Source organism: Crocuta crocuta, unplaced genomic scaffold (genome assembly GCF_008692635.1).
Source record: "Crocuta crocuta isolate KB4526 unplaced genomic scaffold, BGI_CrCroc_1.0 scaffold262, whole genome shotgun sequence".
Classification (NCBI taxonomy): Eukaryota; Metazoa; Chordata; class Mammalia; order Carnivora; family Hyaenidae; genus Crocuta; species Crocuta crocuta.
The window spans coordinates 2,522,295-2,542,829 of record NW_027528869.1 but is presented as its reverse complement, the minus strand read 5'-3'; the positions used below and the strand labels follow the sequence as shown (position 1 = coordinate 2,542,829).

The 20,535-nt window shown below is 40.3% G+C and overlaps 1 protein-coding gene and 1 long non-coding RNA gene across 3 annotated transcripts in view; one reads left to right on the top strand and one right to left on the bottom strand.

Annotated features, from left to right (window-relative positions):
• Positions 1 to 3,336: 3,336 nt before the first annotated feature.
• Positions 3,337 to 20,535, bottom strand: part of EPS8 (EGFR pathway substrate 8, signaling adaptor) — a 125,073-nt gene continuing 107,874 nt past the window's right edge. For both annotated transcript variants that reach the window (XM_077756424.1, XM_077756425.1), the window contains exons 18-21: positions 14,042 to 14,264; positions 7,387 to 7,567; positions 6,387 to 6,516; positions 3,337 to 4,602 (exon numbers count right to left, since the gene is read on the bottom strand). In XM_077756424.1, the coding sequence (XP_077612550.1) occupies positions 4,489 to 4,602; positions 6,387 to 6,516; positions 7,387 to 7,567; positions 14,042 to 14,264 (648 nt within the window). In that variant the 3' untranslated portion in view covers positions 3,337 to 4,488. The remainder of the gene's footprint in view (positions 4,603 to 6,386; positions 6,517 to 7,386; positions 7,568 to 14,041; positions 14,265 to 20,535) is intronic.
• LOC144225259 (uncharacterized) overlaps positions 5,010 to 20,535 on the top strand; it is a 43,364-nt gene continuing 27,838 nt past the window's right edge. The window contains exons 1-3 of the long non-coding RNA XR_013333256.1: positions 5,010 to 5,153; positions 10,981 to 11,309; positions 19,635 to 19,752. This is a non-coding gene — a long non-coding RNA (uncharacterized LOC144225259). The remainder of the gene's footprint in view (positions 5,154 to 10,980; positions 11,310 to 19,634; positions 19,753 to 20,535) is intronic.

Below are 20,535 nucleotides of genomic sequence, written 5' to 3'. Positions count from 1 at the left end.
ATTTATGAAAGAATAGTTTTCAAGATACTGGATACTGGGCATTAAATGGCTGTGATCATTGAAAGATGAAAATCAAATGGAAAAAACCCTACATGTGCTCCAGCTTTCTGCCTAGATACTGTCTCCAACCTGGAGTGCGGGAAGGGAGAGCCCACTTGGGGGTTCACAGACCCCCCGAGTTGAGGACACAAATCTCACAGCGTAGCAAGGGCAAAGGGGCTAAGGTTCACAGCGCAGAGTAACCGAGAGGAGAAAGCTGTGTGGAGAGCGAGTTCTGGAGATCCCTCCACATCTGCACAGAGTCTTATGCTGAAAATGGACCAGTGAAAGCACATGAGAAAACGCTCATGGTTGAGGAAGGAACCACCTTTCAGGAACAATTATCAGAGCTCACACAGAACCAGGAATAGTTCTCACCATTGGCTAGAGTAGAAAACATGCTAATTCATGGAACAATAGGTTGGGTATTCAGGAGGGTTTTGCCTCACCAGTGGGATAAAATTAGGTTTAATGGAAATGCTACTCTCAAGTTCCCCCTGACAAAGACAAGATCAGAAAGAACCAAACTCTTTCCTGGTAACTTAACAGCATCCCAAAACAAAGTACTAAGATATTTATAGGAATATAGAAGAATCCAAAAAGGTAAAACTTAAAATGTCTTTGATCCAATTAAAACTCACCAGGCACATAAACAAAGAAAGAAGACCCCATAATGCATTTAAAAAAATCAATTAAAATTAACCTGTAAGTTATGATGATAGAACCCATAAATAAGAACATTAAGACATACATTTTAACTGTATTCTCTATGATTTTTAAAAATTTATTTTGAGGGTACATGGGCAGAGAGAGGGGGAGAAGAGAGAATCCCAAGCAGGCTCTGTACTGTCAGCATAGAGCCTGATGCAAGGCTCAATCTCATGAACCGTGAGATCATGACCTGAGCTGAAACCAAGAGTCGGACGCTTCACCAACTGAGCCACCCAGGTGCCCCTGTATTCTCTATGATTGATAAAGTTAAAGAAATATTAAGTAAATTGAGACATGGAAGATATTTTAAACTATCAAATTAAACTTTTAGAGATGAAAACTCTAATGTCTGAAACGAAAAATACAATGAAAGAGACTAGAATTAGACTAGAGACTTCAGAAGAAAATAGTGAACTTCAAGACAGCAACAGAAACCACCCAAAATGAAACTCTGAGAAAAAGGTTAGGTAAAAAATTAACAGCATCGAGGAACTTGGGGAAATGTCAAATGGTCTAATATACATAAAATTGGGAGACTTTCAAGGCTAGAAAGGCAGGAGGGACAGAAGGGAAAAAAAAAAAGTAATAATCGCTGAGAATATTGCCAAATTTAATAAAAACTGCAATCCCACAATTCCAAGAAGCTCAATGAACACCAACAACAGGAAACAAGAAGAAAACTACACAAAGGCCACATTATAACCAAACGGGTTAACACCAGTGAAGAGACCACCAGTTTGGCAGCAACAATTAATCCAGTGGTGGTAGGTGATTCTAGTTTCTAGATTCTCCCATCCTACACTTTCAGAACCAACATGACTACACCTCCTCGGGGATATGAGCATCAAGTGTCCAGAATCCTCTCCCCAAAGGTCTCTGTCCCAGCTCTTCATGGCATCTCTCTGTGTTCCTGAGGCGCCAGCACCAACACCAGACAGCGCCTCCCCCAAGGCTCTGGGTCCAAGATTTCTAGGCCCTTCCCCCAGGCTTCCAAATGCTAGTAGACCTAACCCCTCTCCCCGCCCCCCTTTGCTCCCCCAGCCCAAGGCGTGGAAGCTGGGTCCTATTATTACCACCTCTGTGCTCTGTTTTTGCCTATTTAACCAATTCTTTATATTAAATACTATTTAAACAAGAAAAGGATGAATGCATCTTGTTAGGTAAAAGTATGAACTTTTAAAAACTATTATATGGAATCTCAAATATGTACAGAGGAGTAACTATCCAGGCCAAACAGCCAGGACTGGAATGGACTGTATATTGAGCTCGTTCAAATCTACCGTTCTTTTCTCATCTTTGTGATTTGGGACTTCGCCAGCTGTGTTCCCAGCAGATCCCGCCCAGAGAGTGCTGCAGGGGGACAAGCAGCTGGAAGGGGCGAGACGCTTGCTGCCTCCTGTTTTACCTCCTGATTACATTAACATCGCCCTAACATTAGCTCACTGTGTAAGTAGCAATTGATCGCCAGAAGGTTCCAGCTACCCGTTTGCTTGTTTTCCCCGCGCTCCCAGAGCAGCCTCCCTGTGCCCTCACGGAAATCTGAGTCCCAGCTGGCTGGCGGGGTCTCCTGAGGTCTGCATCCCAGCTCGGTGGGTTTGCTTACCAGTTTTCTCAGCTGAATTCCTATCTGAATTGCTGAGGCAACGGCACCAGACAGGTCGAGCCTCCTTCTCAGAGGTTTGTTGCTGCTGCTGCTGCTGCTGCTGCTGTTGTTTTTACCAACTGTGAGGTCTTTTCTCTAAACTTCTCAGGTACCACGGACCAAACTCCCCAGATGTCTGGATCCAGAGTCTGCAGTCCGTCTCCCTCAAAAGATTCTAAATTCTGTTAAGTCCAACTCTTCCCTTTGTTCCCACAGCTCGGAAGGCAGTTAACTGCTTCCTGCAGTCACCACCGTGGTGATATCTTCCACTGGAGTTTTAGAGCACACGGACATCCTTATAAACTACACCAGTTCTTGCACTATCACTTACGTCACAACACACTCAGGTTATCTGACCTTTCCTATCTATTTTCTCTCGTCTCTCCCCTACATTTTCAGAGATTTTCAGTAAGGGCCAAGCTACAAATGTGTGTCTGTGCTTACGACATGGAAAAGATCTGGAGTCACGTTCATCATTCTCTTTGTTTGTTCCACTCTGTCCGATGGGCGTTGTTACAGGGAGACTCAGAAATGGAAGATTAGCAACTCCCATACCTTTCATAATTAGGGGGGAAATTAGACCTGCGAAGCTGTTTCCTGATCTACAAAATACAACTCACAGAGTTCTTGCAGAAACCTCAGGAAGCGCTTCTGTGGGAGCACTTCGTAATCCTAAGTGCCGTGCACTTTTGTTTTCACTGCTGTGACCAGTTCTGACTGGAGGGTAGAAGGGAAAGATAATGAAATGAGAGAGGTGGAAAGAAGAGAGACCAGTGAATAAAGTATTGCAGAACGGATTTTACCCACTCAGAAACATACTGGAAATCAGTCAAAAACACAACAAATAAAAAAAGAGCCGGCTTGTTATTCCCATTCCATTCCACCCTGATCCACAGCCCACGGACCACAGATCCCATTTGCCAGTGAGACGGAAGCCATTTCTTAACATCCAGCAAATACTGTTTATTGCAGACTTTCCAGCTGACTGTGAAAAAGGCACTATGAAAATTAATGAATCTAGATAATCTCTCTAAATGGATTTATGTTAAAATATACAACATTCTTACATAACATCTGTTTTATATATGTGAAATAATATAACATTTAATGACAAAAATTGTGTTTCCAAAAATAACATTTGTTGAAGGTTAAGTATCTTTCTTTTCTCTATCTAGAATCTTTCATGGGATTAAAATATGTGTAAATTAAGTGTTTCTTATTACCAGAAGAACTTGACACGGATAAACACATAAAATGGCCCCAACATCCCTTTAACTACTTATATCAATATTCAGAACTGAGGCCTTCGTTAGCAAAATACTGTAACGCACACCAATGTGGGCTACTTCCTGTGACACATTTTGACTGTATATGACCTCTTTTCCACTTGTGCTTTCTCACATGTAAGAACACAATACAGATAATAAGCAGAATATAAACTAAATCAAAATACAGGCTATACAAGGAGTTGTGATCAACAGAGCCATGATACATAAAATGTCTTGGGGATGCTTCCTAGGCTTCTATTTGCATGTCCAAGGCCTTGTTGTACTTTACAGTTCATGAAGTGTTTTGATTTTTTTAAAGAAAACCGTTGGCACTAAGAACTTTAAATAAATCTAAACGTTCTATCATTGAGTATGTCAAAGGAGACACCTAAGTAAGCAGAGGCTAGCCTAAAGCAAGCTACACTCGGAATGACAGACACCAGAGTCATGGGCAAAACTAAAATTATTTAGATTATAAATCACGGACAATATCTTAGTTTTGCTGCAAGAAGTAAATTCACCACTGTCAAAAAATGCCGGCTTATCCACTGAGGTGGGGATGACATAAGTAATCCAGTAAAGGAAACCTGACCTTGGTGGAGTAGGCCAACACATTTCCCAAGGGTAAAACATCTATTTAAAAGTATTCAGCTTTAATAAAAATAATGGGCCAGGAAACAAGTCCTCTGCTTACTTATGTTTGCATTGTTTCTTTATGGCGATAAATTAAGTATTCCAAGAAATAAGGATCTGACATTCCCTTCATGGCTTCTTAAAACAAAGCACGTTGGAATAATGCCAAAAATTTCAATGGAGTTTAAAAACAAATTAGTGACTGCTCCCCTCATCAAAAGATTCCACTCCTGAATCACTAGCAGCAGCACTGATTTTCTCCTGTCGTCTTCGCATGATTTCTTGCAACTCGGAGCTGCCGCTGTTATCCTGAAAAATAAACTCAGTTCAGACAAGATGGTGACTGGTTTGTGCAGGCTGCAGGTCATGTAATGAAATGGTTCAGGGTAAAAGTCCTTTGTTTTTCTTCTAATTATCTCTTGGGGAAAACGGAAGGCTGCCCTTCACATAAGTGATGCTTCTGAACTTCACTAATCCATCCCATTAATCAGGTTTTCATTTATGGGAAGTCTTAAGGCAATTCATTCACTATGCCTTTTACCTGAACATGATAAAGATAAATCAATAATGTATGCGGAATGCTCCAGATTCCCTGGGAGAAAGAAAATGTGTGTACGATAAGCATGATAAGATGGTGAATTATCAAAGAATCCTCTTAAGTCAAGCAAGATGTTCATATGCCTTTAGGGGATTCTAAATGAGGCTCAGAGACTGTGCTCAGAATACACCAAGTTCCCTTCAGAATCCACGAAGGTTCTGACCCTCTGACATCATGTCAACTCTCCTCGTCAGGCCCTACCTATGATCCCTGGGCACCTTCCTTATTCTGCTCTCATCAATGGAAGTTTCCAGCAACCCAGGTGAGTCCTGTAAAAGATGGACTAAATGCAGAAGGGTGTAATGGGAAGGCGGTTGAGGAAGATGAAGAACCTCAGGTAGTCAGTCTGCCTCAGTTCACATCCAGAGGAACGGAAGCAAGAGACCAAGAGGAAACGGGGGTTGAGGACAAAGTATAGGCAGTCTGGAACAAAGGAATTCGGGAATTCTGGAACTTTCTATCATACTCTTAAGAAGTAATTGTATATACTCTCAATAAAATTAAAATATGTAACGGTAAAAAAAAAAAAAACCTGCCTCAGAAAAAATATAATTCTTATTCATATTCAATAGAAAGAAGGCCTAATATAGAACACCCCAGAGATTCACCTAATAGGGAACTCCCAAGATCACTACCGTAGGAAACATTGCCAAGGAAATCAAATTTCTCCTAAGAGTGGTGACAGGGTTGCATGCGTGAAGCTATTTCACTCTGACTTATTTAACTGTTGAATTTAGATGATACACCTGCTAGAGAGAATTATGTATCAATTTTACACCAAAGCCAATGTCCTTTCATCTGAGTCCAAGTATAATTTTGTGAAAGCCATTAAGAGCTGTGAGATAGAACAGTTTGAAACTACTACCCTCACACAGCCCATTTTGAGAAGAGTAGCACACTGGAAGCTTAAGGGTATTCAATCTAGAAAATGTTCACTCTCTTCCTTTCCTACACACAGCTAGGACTAAATAAGTTGTCTTCGCCACTATTTTCAGTGACCCCTACCTAGTATTGTCCCTCTGATTCTTCAGATGCATGACAAGACCTACGACACAAAGCCAGGGTTTTAAGACTATATAACTACTAACCTTCTAGAATCCTCCAAACTAAATATTAAGAATAGGCAAAAGAGTTCTGGCCTCTTAAGGCATTACTCACTCAGAAGTGAATGTCCACTACTGTGTCGAAATTTAAATTCCTAGAGATGTAGTTGATGCATATGAAATGAGCGCATCAGGCTTTTCATTTAATGTCCCGAAGTATATGCTCCAAGCTTCATGTTATAGGAGCATTTATGATAAATCAGTCTTCCTGCAAATGGTCATTGATGGTCTCCAGTGGTAAATTATAAAAGCTCAGTCAAATTTAATTCGGCTCTCTGTGAGCGGGAAACTGACCAACATGGACATCAAGGGCTGAGTTCAGAGCTTTCCATCTGCAGACCACCCTCCTGATTCATGCAGGAAAAACACCACCCTGGGTTGACAAGTCTTACCTCTAGCGCAGCTTTTTGTACAGTGATTTGGCTAAAGACTCTGGACCCTTCAGGGCAGACTGTCCTCAGTTCGTCTTTACTGAGAGAGAAAAGCTGTGCGCCGTTTAATACTCCAAGACTATTGACAGTCCTGAAAAACACAGGAGAAAAAGAAATGCAGCGTTCAAAACACCATCATTCTGGTCCTGCTCTTACCTGTCTTTCCCAAGTGTTCCCGTACAATGAAACTCTTAGAAAATGGTACTTCGGTACTTAATAGGGCACTGACCAGGGACTTCCTTGATGATGACCCCGAGGCTATGTAAGATGATCGTGAAGTATCAAAAAGGAGCTGACTGTATTTAGAATCAGTATTGTTGAGTACCAAGTCGCTGAAATATGGTGCTTCATAGGCGGAACAGATAACTTTGTAGCAACCAGGCAGCTAACCAGTGTATCCCATTTTTCACTCATGTTGGGTATGTAGGTTTATAATATCAAATTTCCCTTAAACATGTGTTACTGAAATAGTTCATTGTATCAAACACACATAAATGTAGATAAATAGAATCTTTACCATGGGTTCACTAAGGGAAAAGCCCTTTTAGGTTATAATCTATGATAGGTAATGTATCTATTTTTTATTTGGCTGAGAATCTATATTTTGCAGTAGAGAAAGATATGTCCGCCACCATCTGGGGGGTCTAGCTGAGACCTTAGTCCTACCCTGTGTAACCTGGTGTGGGGGAAGGGAAGCTACCTCCTCAAAGCTACTGACAGTTTGCTTCAAGGACCAATGGTAAGCAGACACCATCATCTAGAAAATAGAGCACCACCAAATTATAGTGATTATAGTATAGACTCTTAGCTGTAAATACCCATAGTTATTTCCTGAGCAGGGAACACATGCAGTCTGGGCTCCCTAAATTTTTAAAGAGTCACTTGTGGCATCTTAGCGACCAAACTGAAAAGAAGGCAGATTTTTACACACAGCAGCGTAAAGTATTCCCAAGACACTTACACGGGGCTGAACCCCTTTGACTGTAACCATGTCTTCACGTCCTCTGGCGTGGAGTCATAAGTGATATTGACGACTGGCACGGTCTGCCGTGGCACGTGGAACCTCTTCTGGGCGGCACTCCGACCGATGGTGAGTCTGTGGATGAGCTCGTCCTGCACTTCCTCCATCTGAGATTTCCTTCCTAGACACCAGCACAGAGTAGGTTATTTCTGAAAACCGCTAACAGGTGTCACTCTCTCTAGACCCCAATGCCAAAAATCCTTTGACTCCAATTGGACTTATAATCTACTGTTCCTATCATCTTTCGTCACTTTCATCCTCACCCGGTCCAAATTCCATGATCAATTATTAAAATCGCTCCTTGGCTCTTCTCTCTTCATTGTACTCGTTTGGCAAAACCCCACCCCTTGTTAACTCTCACTTTCTGCTTATTCTGTGCCTGCACCTGCACACTGAGTGTAATACAACAAGGCTGAATGATCTCATGTTAAATTCATGAATATGAGCCTCAACCAGGCTTTTAATGTTTCCTGACAATCTTACTGCGTTTCCGTAGGGCCCTGGTCTCAAGTGGGGGAAATGTGACCCCAGGGACACTCTGGCAATGGCTGGAGACACTTGTGGATGGCACAATTCGAGGGGAGGAGGAGACAGGATGCAACTATCCTGTAGTCGGTAGAGGCCCGGGATGCACAAACCATTCTACAGTGTCCCTGTCAGTCTCCTACAGCAGAGAATGACCCAGTCCCATGTCAACAAGGTTGAGGACCTACCCTAGACCAAGTAACTGCCCACTTAGACAAGTATTTGGTATCTTCTTTCCTTGCAAATTTCCAACACTCATTCCCCAGTTCTCACCCTGAACTGATGACCTCACTGTCCTAATGTCAAATAAGTTATAAGAGAACCTCCATAAGTTCCCCCAGTGGTTCACCTACCAGCACTTTCCCCATGCACTCTTCTTTCCTTCCTCCCTCCCTCCCTCCCTCCGTCTCTTCCTTTCTTTCTCTCTCCCTCCCTACTACATTATGGATGAACTGTTTCCATGCTAAGGAAGAGCCACCCCTCAACATGTGCAATAGACCCCATGTCCTCTGCCTATGTATTTCATTTTTAATGTTTTATGTATATTTGAGAGAGAGAGAAAGAGAGAGAGAGAAAGAGAGAGAGGAAGGGAGAGGGAGAACACGAGTGAGGGCANTTTTATGTATATTTGAGAGAGAGAGAAAGAGAGAGAGAGAGAGAGAGAGAGAGAGAGGAAGGGAGAGGGAGAACACGAGTGAGGGCGGAGCAGAGAGAGAGAGATGGAGACACAGAATCCAAAGCAGGTGCCAGGCTCTGAGCTGTCAGCACAGAGCCCGATGTGGGGCTCAAATTCACAAACTGTGAGATCATGACCTGAGCCTGCGCCACAGTCAGACGCTTAACCAACTGAGCCATCCAGGTGCCCCTCTTCTGCTTAGTTAAATACTTGGACAGTAATTTCTCCTCTACTTATCCTAGGTTCTGCATTTTCCTTTCTTATTGGATCATTTCATCACCATACAAACACACTACCATTTTGTTATTGTTCCTCTCCCCGAAATAAACATGCTCTTGAGCCCATGTCCCTCCCAGCTATTGCTCATTTCTCTGCCCCCCTTTGCACAAATTCCATGCAAATTTGTCTGGACTAGCTGACTCCCATTCTTGTTCTCCAATTTTCTCTTGAATTCATTGTTAAAAAATAAGACTTCTAGCCCCGTCCCTCCACTACATTTTGCTAAACTCCTATGGTCAATTCCCAGTCACTGTCTCACTTAACCTACCAGCAACATATGAAAAATACCCTAAATGCCGTCTTAAAATGTCTTAAATGCCTTAAAATGCCTTCTTCCTGTGGCCTCCAAAACACCACACTCACCTGATTTCCCTCCTGTCTCACTGGCCTCTCCTTCTCAGTATCCTTTCCTGATTCTTCTTATCTCCCCAGTAAGTAATGTTGACGTACCCCAGGGCATAATCCTTGGACTTCTCCTCTGGCTGAACTCACTCCATCAACGAGCAGTGTGCCCTTTAAAAGCTGATGACTGCCGAAATTATTTCTCCAGTCTAGACTGTCCCTCACAACTCTAGACCCATGTATGCCAACCACCTTCTTGATATATCCATTTGGATGTCTATTAGGTAGCTCAAATTTAACATGCCCAAATCTGAAAGGCTTCTCTTCTTCCCGAAGCTTGTTTTCATGTTACACTTCCCAACTTAGTTCATGGTAATTCTATTTTTTCAGTTCCTCTGGCAAAATGCCATGGAGCTACGCTCCACTCCCCTTTGTCTTCTATTACATCCAACCTATCAGCAAATTCTGTTAGTCCTCTCATCAAAACATATGAAAAATCTGACCGCTTGCTCCATTTTTTTCTGTGACCAGCTTGGTCTGAGCCACTGGACTATCTCCTGCCTTCCTTCTATTCTCTACCACGGCACCCTGTGCTCTTCATTTGGTTTTCAGTACAGCAGCTAAAATGACCTTTGTAAAATATAAGTCAGATATTGCAACTCTTCTGCTCCAAAACTTTCCAAGAAATAAAATTACTCCCAGTGAAAGGTCTCAGAGGACCACTTCCTGAGGTGACTCCACTGTCTCCGTGCAGCCCTCTGCTCTCGCTCACAATGGCCTCCTTGAGGCTCTTCAAATTTAGGGGCCTCTGCCTGGAATGCTTTTCCCCCACAAATCCACTCGGTTCATTCTTCCCCTCCCTCAGATTTCCCCTATTTAAAATGGCAACCCCCTTCCCAACAGCACTTCCCATCCACGTGGCTGTATTATTCTACAAAACCGCTTACCCCTTTCTAATATTCCTCGTCAACTCAATCACTCATGTATCCATTTCCTTTCATCAAAGTACATGCCTGAAGAGAAAAGGGATGTTTGCCTGCTTTGTTTGCTTTGCCTGAAACACCTGGAACCGTGTAGGGATTCAGCAAATGCTCACTGAACAAATGAATGACTGAGGCATTCTGCTGACTTTTTCACTAAGTGAGACTTTGAAAAGCATCATATACAAACTCCTAAATTAAACAGCTGAGAAAACAGAGGTCAAAAGAGGAGAAATGATGTGTCGAATCGCACTGTTGTTAATTAGCAGAATTTAGACCGGATTTCCCGGCTTTCAGCTCATGGACGCTTTATTATCAAAGTCACTGAAACTACCTTTTATTAGGATACATGTTATCCCTCTCTACCACCCATTTTATGATTATGGGAAGGATGTGTATACACACTATCTTTATGAGAAAAATGGGGAAGAAATGAAGGTATAGGAAAGGGAATAATGTATTTGTGTATTTAAAAACATTATAGATTATATTATATATATTACATATATATACATAATACATATATAGATAAATATATGCACACACACACAAATATAGGTACATTATTTGTATGATACCGTCAACGATTAAATACAAAGAACTGATATAATAATCCAGTTAACTAATTAACTTCGTAAGAGGCAATGATCTGGCCCATAAGGGAGCTTTTTGTGACACTGTTCTATGATCTTTTTTGTCTTTTTTCTTTTCCTTTTCTTTTTTATTTTCTAGCACACAACAAACCAGACTAACTTTACACCTTGTTCTGAAACAACACTTCTGATTTACAGAAGATTAAACCCAAATAAAAGGACTAACATTTCAAAGGAAGTAGAAGAAATGCAAAGTAACTAAAGTGTTGGTTTCTTCACAAGTGAGAAGAGGATTGGGATGAGCACTGGGTGTCATATGGAAACCAACTTGACAATAAACTATTGAAAAAAAAGAGAGAAGAGGAGAACCTTTTTAAATCCTGCAATGAACCAATGTGAACAGCTTCTGCGACGTGTGGCTCCGAACAGCCAGTCTGAATACGCAACCACGGTTAACTTCTGCAAAGGGTGAGTCGCTCTGTCTCACCCCTGCTAGGTGCTACATTTTAAAAACAGGCGTGTTGACATTTTTCCTTGTGTACGGCTCCTTGGTAACTTTTTTTTGAGCGAGTATTCATTTTCCAGTTTCTTCTACTTTAATCTCAAGGCTAAGCAGTAAGCAGAGAATGTAGGAAGCATAAAAGCTTATTTGAGAGAAATCTGGCTATCGACAAATACACATTTCGGTGTGTCTGTCTGGATCTAAAAGACTGTTGAGAAGCCCCAACATTCACTCAGAAAAGAAACGTTCTCCAAAAATGTGCTCAGGAGAAAGCTTTCACAAAAATTATTCTTTCAGAAAAAGAAATACATTTATTTAATGTGAAACTATGCATCTGAGTGAGGTATCTTTAAAGAGAACTTTGTACTGATACACACAACGTTTTGTTATTGTGAAGAAAAATGTACAGCTGTTAATTTGGGGAGAAAGGTTTATATTTTATATGCCAATGTCACCCTTACGAACAGCAGATTTGAAAGTGATGAGTCACAATTATCAGGAGAGTTCTCTATCTTGAAAGTAGTCAAAGTATGCCTCTTTCCCACTAGGTTATTCTTAGTTTCTTAGACTAGGACAAAGAACAAACTGTCCCAGCCCACAGAGCCTTCCAAGGGGACCAGACGCTTATGGAGTCGGGCTTGGGCCTGGGAGGACGGCCACCGTGTCAAAGATCACGATGCTGACGTATCAAAGAAGAAAAGGGTTATAAACTTGTGGTGAAAATGAAAAAAGAATGTTCATTTCTCAGAGGAAAATCTTCCTTAGGGAAATCAATAAAAATATTTACAGAACTTTCTCATCTCAAAACTATGTCTTTAAGTGTCTTTGAAAAAAAGTAAAACCAATTTTTAAAAAATACACAAACATTCAAAAAACTTCATAACATATTACGCTTATATACACTGACATATTCTCGTACAGTTTTTGCAGCACAGTTCACCATTTCTCTAAACCTTCACTTTTCCATTAGTTTTTTTTTTGTAGGGTTGGGATACGGATAATCAGCTTTACTTGGGGAAAGTAAGTAATGTATAAAAGTAGGCTAATGCTTATTGCGTTTAGCCAGAATTTCTAGAACTCAACAATAATATACATGTCATCTTTTAAATTTTTAAACAAAAATGATCAAGAATGACCACAACTGAATAGATGTGGGTCTGATTTACTGAAACAAGAAAAATGTAGGGTGAAAGTTGGAGGGAAGGATCCCGTCGTTTGGTTTTAAATCTAACCCTCTAATCTCAGCTTTAAAGTGAACAGTTCAATACTTGTATCCGGATGGCAGAGCTGCGATTTGGTGTGGAGACAAATCTGGGAGTCATTCCTTCTCCAGCAATATGCACAGTATTGAAAGAAATGGAAATAGATTGATCACTTGCAGTAAGAATATGTTTCCATGGAGGGAAGATCCCAGAGCTGAGCCCTAGGAGAGGCCATGATGAAAATAAGACAGACATCCTTTATTCAGGTGCACACACACATGCATGGGCACACACAAGATGCCTTTTATATACTTTTATCATATTCAGGGACTATCTTCCTGGCTCTAGTGTCCCACAAATTTTTACATGTCAAGTATAGGTAAAGCAGAGTAACTTTACGATACTTATACAAACATACTATGGAAGATTAAATAATAAGAACACTTATCGTAGAAGTACCTTCAATTTTCAACTGATCTACACTGCTGCTTAACAGTGCTAATGAGGATAATCCAAAGTTTACCATGGTGTCTTTTCTCTTAGCTTTTAAAATCTGGTTTTCACAGAAACATTCATGTGAAAAATCAAACTTCAATTTATGAAAATATGAATTTGGAGTCTAAATCCAATGAAATCTGAATTTGGAGGGCAAATCTGAAACTGGAATTCCAAGTTGACGGTGTCAAGCTAATGTGAGTGTGCATGGGTCACAAATGTGAGGAAGAAGAGCAGGGACACCACGATTATGACACTGAGGTTGACAGCAGCAAGCACTGGCTGACTGCTTATTGTGGGTCATATTCGTCACATCAATCAGAGTTTTGCAACCTTAGCCACACTGGTATTTTGGACCAAATAATTCTGTTGCAGGGGGACAGAACTGTTCACTGTAGGATGTTGCTAAACACCCTTGGCTTCTACCCATTAGACGCCAGTAGCATCTACCCCACTGTGATGAAAACACATCTCCAGACAATACCAAATGTTCCCTCGTGGGGGGTGGATGCATAACCATCTCCGGATGAGAATGGCTGATCTAAATGCTTTAAATGTATTACTTCATTAAATCCTCACCGTTATCCTATGACACAGATGCCATTATTCTCCCCCACTTTTCAGATACTGAAGTACAGAGAGGATTCTTAAACTGTTGAAGGTCACACGCCCATAAGAGGTGTTTCACTGTACAAACGCGAGTATGTCTGGCACCAGAGTCTGCATTCAACCACCACGATATATTGGACTATGCATAGACGTGTATACAATACGATACAATAGAGAGTGCACAGAACTCCCAGTTTCTTAGAATTACCTGAAGGACAAGAAACTAGGTGAAAAGTCTTTGTAATCTATGAAACACCATGCAAGTAAAAGGACCACTTATTTACACTGAATGCTGTTTACACCAGTAGAACTAATCATACACATTATTTTACTTAGCAGTGCTTTTGATTCATGGAAGAAGCTGTATATTGTTGCCTCCCTGGGAAACTTACGGTCCACCGGAAGCTGTTTGTGTCTCTGGTTATCTCGCACAATACTGCCACCGCTGTCGCTGGAGCTGCTGTTCTGACGGGTTATGTTTGCCGGGACCTTTGGCACAGAAATGGGTGCTGGAGTAGAAGGAGGAAGGGGGACAGGAACCGGAGCAGGTGTTGGAGGAGGTGACGGGGCAGAGGGAGTGTCCACTGGTCTGGGGCCGTACTCCATCCTTTGTTTCTACGAAAAGACAAATAATCAGAGATTGCAAAAATATAAAACCTGGGCTACAAAAACAATTTATACTTTAACAGGACACTGTTGGCTATTTATTTGTAAACTTACCTGCAAATCCGTATCAAATCCATACACATACACACACGCATGCACACACACTCACACCCAATCCTATTTACTATAATGATCATTAAAAATCATTTTTTAAATATTCTACATATTTGTTCAAATTCAAAATGTAAGTTAAAAAGTTAAAAATATAACTAATAGCAAATAGTAGTATTAATAATAGTAATAAAGGTCAAAAAATAAAAATTGAACTTGGAATCCCACAACACCAGGGTACGGCAAAAGATTTCTGATTATTTTACAATTTGTATCAATATTAACCTCTAATTGCACTGGAAGTTTAAATGCCAATACCACAAAGCATTATTTACTCCTTAGTTTAAAAGTATGCTAGGTTAAATAATGTTTAATTCTGCTGTTTCCCACGTAGCTTGTTAAGAAAAAGGGTAATATCTCAGTAGATAAAACATCTCAGGACTATGTTTTACAATAACTAATTTTAAAATGCTGTTAATTTTTTCAGGCCTTGACACTCTCTGCCATCATTTTAATATTAGCTTATTGAAATCAGAAATTTTCCTTGTTAAACAGGAATGCTGTGGGGTAAAATGTGGTGAGGGTAATGGTGTGGTCTTTAAATGTTTATGACTGCGACTTGAAAACATATTAAAAACAGTCCATGTGGGGATTTGTATTAAAAAAAGGTGAATGTGTTAAAAAACACAGTAACAGGGGCGCCTGGGTGGCTCAGTCAGTTAAGCATCCAACTGTGGCTCAGGTCATGATCTCACAGTTCATGGGTTCGAGCCCTGTATCGTACTCTGTGCTGACAGCTCAGAGCCTGGAGTTTGCTTTGGGTTCTATGTGTGTGTCTCTCTCTGCCCCTCCCCTGCTCACACTCCGTCCTTCTCTCTCAAAAATAAACAAACATTAAAAATTTTTTAAGAAATAAAATACACAATAACTTTCAGTAATTTTTAAATCATGACTGTTAGGCTATTAGAAAACTTTATTTACGTATATTCCCTATTAAAGTACAAAGGAGAATTAAAACTTTAAACAAAATAATCTTAACTAATAGATAACTGCAATATAACAAATTCCAAATTCTCAAAAGGCAGTATTTGGGTGCTTTTGCTTTTTGTGTTGTTTTGTAAAATCACAGATACGGAACAGTGGTGTATCTATTTATGTAAAGCTTAGATACTGCAATGGCATGATTTTAAGTATGCCACAATTCAAGATTAGCAGAAAAAATGCAAAAAAGTAGGCCTTTTGGTAATCTGGTCTTTTGGTTACAACAGTATGTACTTTTAATTCCTAAATTGGCCCAAATATAAGGTGGTATTGATTTTAAAAGAAGCCTCCCCAATTTCCACAGAGATGAAAAACATAAAAATACACAACACACACTGCTTTTAAATTAAATTACTAACAAAGAAAAAAAAACCCACCAAAAAAGCAAAAACAAAGAAACACACATCATCGTAGTCGCCTTCACAGCAAATGAGTAGCACCTGTGGAAACCGGTGTGGGAAGAAACCCCGGTTCTTCTCTGCTGTTTCTTTAAAAGCTACCACTCACCAGCCAGTGGGGTGAAGAAGGTGGGAAGGGTATTAGGCAGAAATGAAAGCAGAACCGAAAGAAAGGTTGCAATGCTGCCAGCTATTGGGATATACAGAGAAGGGGAAGGAAGAAGGGAAGAAGGAGGGAAGGAAGAGAGGGCAAGATCCAAAGAGCGTGCCATGAAGTTAGATGGGACAGGGAGTCAGATGGGACAGGAAGTTAGATTAGAAAGAGAGAGCCTGCTGACCCCTTCGGCATTGGAGGCTTAAAAACATTCCTGATACATTCAACAACAGAGTTTACTTTATTATTATTATTCCCCATAAAAAATATTCTCTATATTTGGGCCAATAAGATACTTAAAAGCAACCAAAATACAGCAAATATCACCAAAATGTTATACTTAGCACACACCAAAGTCCTCTGATAAATGTATAAGTAATGTTCCCTTGACAAGAATATCCTCTGCATATCATTTCATAAAGGGTCAGTGAATTCTCACGTTAGGGTCTCAAAAGTGTCAGTTTAAATTATTGTTTTTAAAGACTCAACAAACAAACAAAAATGCTACAGCCCTGCACTCCAGGATGTGATTCCTATTTTCTGCTTTCATAGAAACAAGAGCAGCTAGTGTTCTGCAATCCGCCGAATAATACTGTGAAATGGGATGTGCTGCACGTTACCGGCAGAGTCGAGTCTGGAGACAGGCTGGCCAAAGCTCCTGCCTCACCTCATTCACCTGTCCCTGCCGCATAACGCAACCTTATCAGTCCCAGCTAACAGAATAATAGGCTTAAAATACATGTGGTTGATTAAAGAGAAACCGTATGAAGACTTGTCATGAATTTCTTTGCATATTTTCCCCTTTTCTTGATCCTTTCTTCCTGCCTCCTGTCTCCAGCCTATGGCATGAAGAGGGGCAGAAGTGTTTCCTCAAACCACCAGAACCTGCTCTGAAACAGCAACCAGGGCAGTGTTTCTGTGGAAGCCAACTCCTCACTCTTGGTGCGGAGGAAACTGAGCATCAGTACGGCCTCTTGAAATCACTTCTCTGGGTCCCTCCCAATCTCCTTTACCCACCACCCAGTTACTGCCCTTTCCTTCGTTACTTCTGTCTCTTGGTTATTTTCGGTTGGAGGAAGATCCAAATTGATGGCTCCTCAACTTCCAGGAAGTCTTGGAGAGCAGGACCGTACCCTGCACCTCCTTCTCCTGAACCAAGCACTGAAGCTCTAAATAAATCCTGACTCTGACAACTCTTGACCAGACTCTTCCAGTATGAGCACTGGAAGTCCCACGTCCCTAAAACTCCTCACTTGTGAGCAAACCGGCATGACTGGTCACCTTGAGGTAGACCAACCTCTCTATAGTGACTGTCACCATCCTAACTCTTGCCTTTTATCTCCCACAAATATATTTAAAGCTCTGTTTAAATCAAAATCTCTCTCTCTCTCTGTCTTCTCTTTCTCTGAAAGGAGTCAGAATGACTAGACCCCATGGCAAATTTATTTTCTTATTGATAATTAAGTCAGAATGAGTCACTTTTCACTAAAGCTGAAATTCTCCAGGAGTAAAGACAGTTATTTAGAGATAAGCTCCTAATTCATGTAAGAGATGGCTTCAGGGGGGAAGTTATGCAAGCAAGCCCAACCAAGCCATTGAAATTGAACTGTTCTTAAAAATTTAACCTACACATTTTTCCTCTAAACTTGGTCTCTTTGGAACTGTGCAGTGAAAAAAAAAGGCACAGCTGGAACATTTGGAGGGTGTTAAGTCCAGAAATTGAATCCAAAAATGCTATTAGAAAGAAGTGCCATGAGGGATCAAATGTGGGTTACCTCTGATAGCTCGCCAAGTAATTGCTATTAGGAAAATGGAGCAAATCACATCAAATGAGAAAATTAACACAGGAGATGGAACTAAAATAATATCACTTGCAATTCACATCAAATATCAGAACACGTGAGCAAATTAGTTTTTGACAGTAAAATTACCTGCCTACAAATCAACTAGTGAAGGTGCTTGTAAATATCTAATTAATTTCCATCATTCTTATCTAACAAAGGAAAACTATATAGAATCATGCAACAGTATAAACACTATAGAGTATTTCAGTAACTATTTGTATAGTATTGTGTTTTTAAAATATTTTAGGTTCATCTTATTCTTACAGCTTATAAAGAATACAATTAGTACACTAAACATAAGGTAATCTCTCTTTAAAAGCTGACTTTACAAAAGGGAATATGTATCATGGTGTGTTTTAGTGAGCTTTAGGTTTAAACTTGTAAGCAGTCTAAACAAAATTTTGTTTTTCTGCACATGCATGTTGAGTTATCATTACTATATATAAATAGTAACCATATATAATCACCTATATCTATAAGATATATAGATATATATGGAGAGAGAGACGGAGAGAGACAGAGAAAGGGAGATGACTATTCAAATTATTCCAATATATAGATATATATGGAGAGAGAGACGGAGAGAGACAGAGAAAGGGAGATGACTATTCAAATTATTCCAAGACATATTTGGGAAAATGTCAACACATAAGGCAGAATAAAAAGTTAACATCCTTTTCTCAAAACCATGCCTCTAATAGATAAACAGAATGTTCTGAGATTACTTTTAAGAAACGCATTTTAAAGAACTGAATATTATCAGGAAGTTGGCCTACTGGAATGAATATGAAAACATCTTTAGTGAAATGGTCACTGTCTGTCCAGCAGTATCTGAACTTGAAAAACAGAGCATTCATAACATGGGGTGAAATTAGTGGTGCTAGTGGTTTAAAAGTCACAGGAAATATTTCCTTTCCTATTTTAGGGCTATTTAAATGTGCATAGAGAAAAAGACCACAAGTTTGTATCTAGACTGGATTGTGGAGATCATGAAGGTTACTGACCCCTTCCATTTCACAGCTGAGCAAACTGGGGCACAGAAAAATAAAATGCTTTCTTTAAGGTCACACAGCTAGTTAGTAACAGATTGGGGCTTTTTCTAAACCATCACCATATCTCTTGCTAGGAAACAGAGAAGACAGGAAATTTTCTGTTTAATTCACAGAACTGTAATCACCAGATATTCATAATTATCTGCACCTTGGTCTGGTAAGAATATCTATGATAATAATAAGTACGTAGATTTAATACTAAGTGAAAGACCTCTTTAGAGAAGCCTTGAGTACACCGGAAATAACAGGAGGGTGGGGTTAGTTTCTGCTCTCGTACACCATGAGGATCTATGGGGCAAAAAGATAATTCTAGTAGATGAACAGTCCTAGTGCCAGAGGTCTGGGAATCAAATCAAAAGATATATCACGAAACTTTATGTGGCAAGTAGGTGCCACATGGGGAGAAATCACCCTGGCTGTTGATCTTTTGTCGCTCAGCTAAAAAACAACAAAGTACTGGAAGGCTCTACAGCAAAATTTTTATCAAAAGGTGTATCATTTATCTTCATTTCTTCATAATCTCTCATAAGCATCTACTTCCTTTTCCCTGTGTTTTCCATCAACCTTTTTTCGCTGTTCCAGATCTTTTATAAATTCTGCATTACCTCACTCCCTTTTATTGTTAAAATTCTGTGGAACCCATGGGGGAAAGACGATAGGTGGGAATGGCTTGTCTTTACAGAGCTGTTAAAAATCACTCCAAATGTGAGGATATTAAATAACCTAGATTCTCAGGGACATCGGGTGGCAATTCAACACCTATTTACTTCTGTTGCCAGGTACCAGCATCCCTGCTATCAGAAGAGAATCTCCAACTGAAAGTGTGTGAACAACAGCAAGTATTGCTCTTGTGCCCTTCACCCGGGGACCGCCATTATTCTTGACAAGGAACACAGGGTATGAAACAGTAAGAGTCACAACTGTGCAGTTTTAAAACATTTGGTGACTTGTAGATGCCACATAGAACAGTTTATGTCTAACTCCCTTAGTCCCACCATTCACACAATGTCTACTTTCTAAGTAAATTATGTAATTTGGATTACTTTCCTCAGAAGGATGTAAAAAAATGGAAGAACTGATGAAATCTAAGGAACTGATAGATAAGGTAAAAGTTCCATTCTGAGGATGGTGACTATCCGATTAACTTTTAGCGCAATGCCATGCATGGTAAAGCTATTCTCAGGAAATGTCTCTCAAGCCTTCATAGAGTGGAAACCATATGTGTGAGAAAACAATCTTTTCTAAGCATGATTCTCATTATTGACTGACTGCGTCAGACCATGGGCTCCGAATCCAGAGTCTTGGGTCCCAATCCCAGCTTCATGCAGCTGTTAACTGTGGGTAACTTACTTTTCCGTACCTTAGTTTCCTCATATATGAAATGTGCCTACTTCATAAGGTTGTGGGAATTAAATGAATCAGTATTTGTGATGTCCTTAAACAATGTGTGCACTCCGCATGAACACTGACCACTGGCCATTATCTACTGGATAATGGAGGGTAATACCATTGCTGTCTGTGCCTATGAAGGAAGCTTAAACAATTAATCATTAGGTATCATTCAGCGCTACAGTACAGGGATCTAAAATGTTTTTGTAAGAAGTTTCTTGGCTAGCTCAGTCAATTGAGCATCTGGCTTCGGTTCAGGTCATGATCTTACAGTTCTTGGGTTCGGGCCCC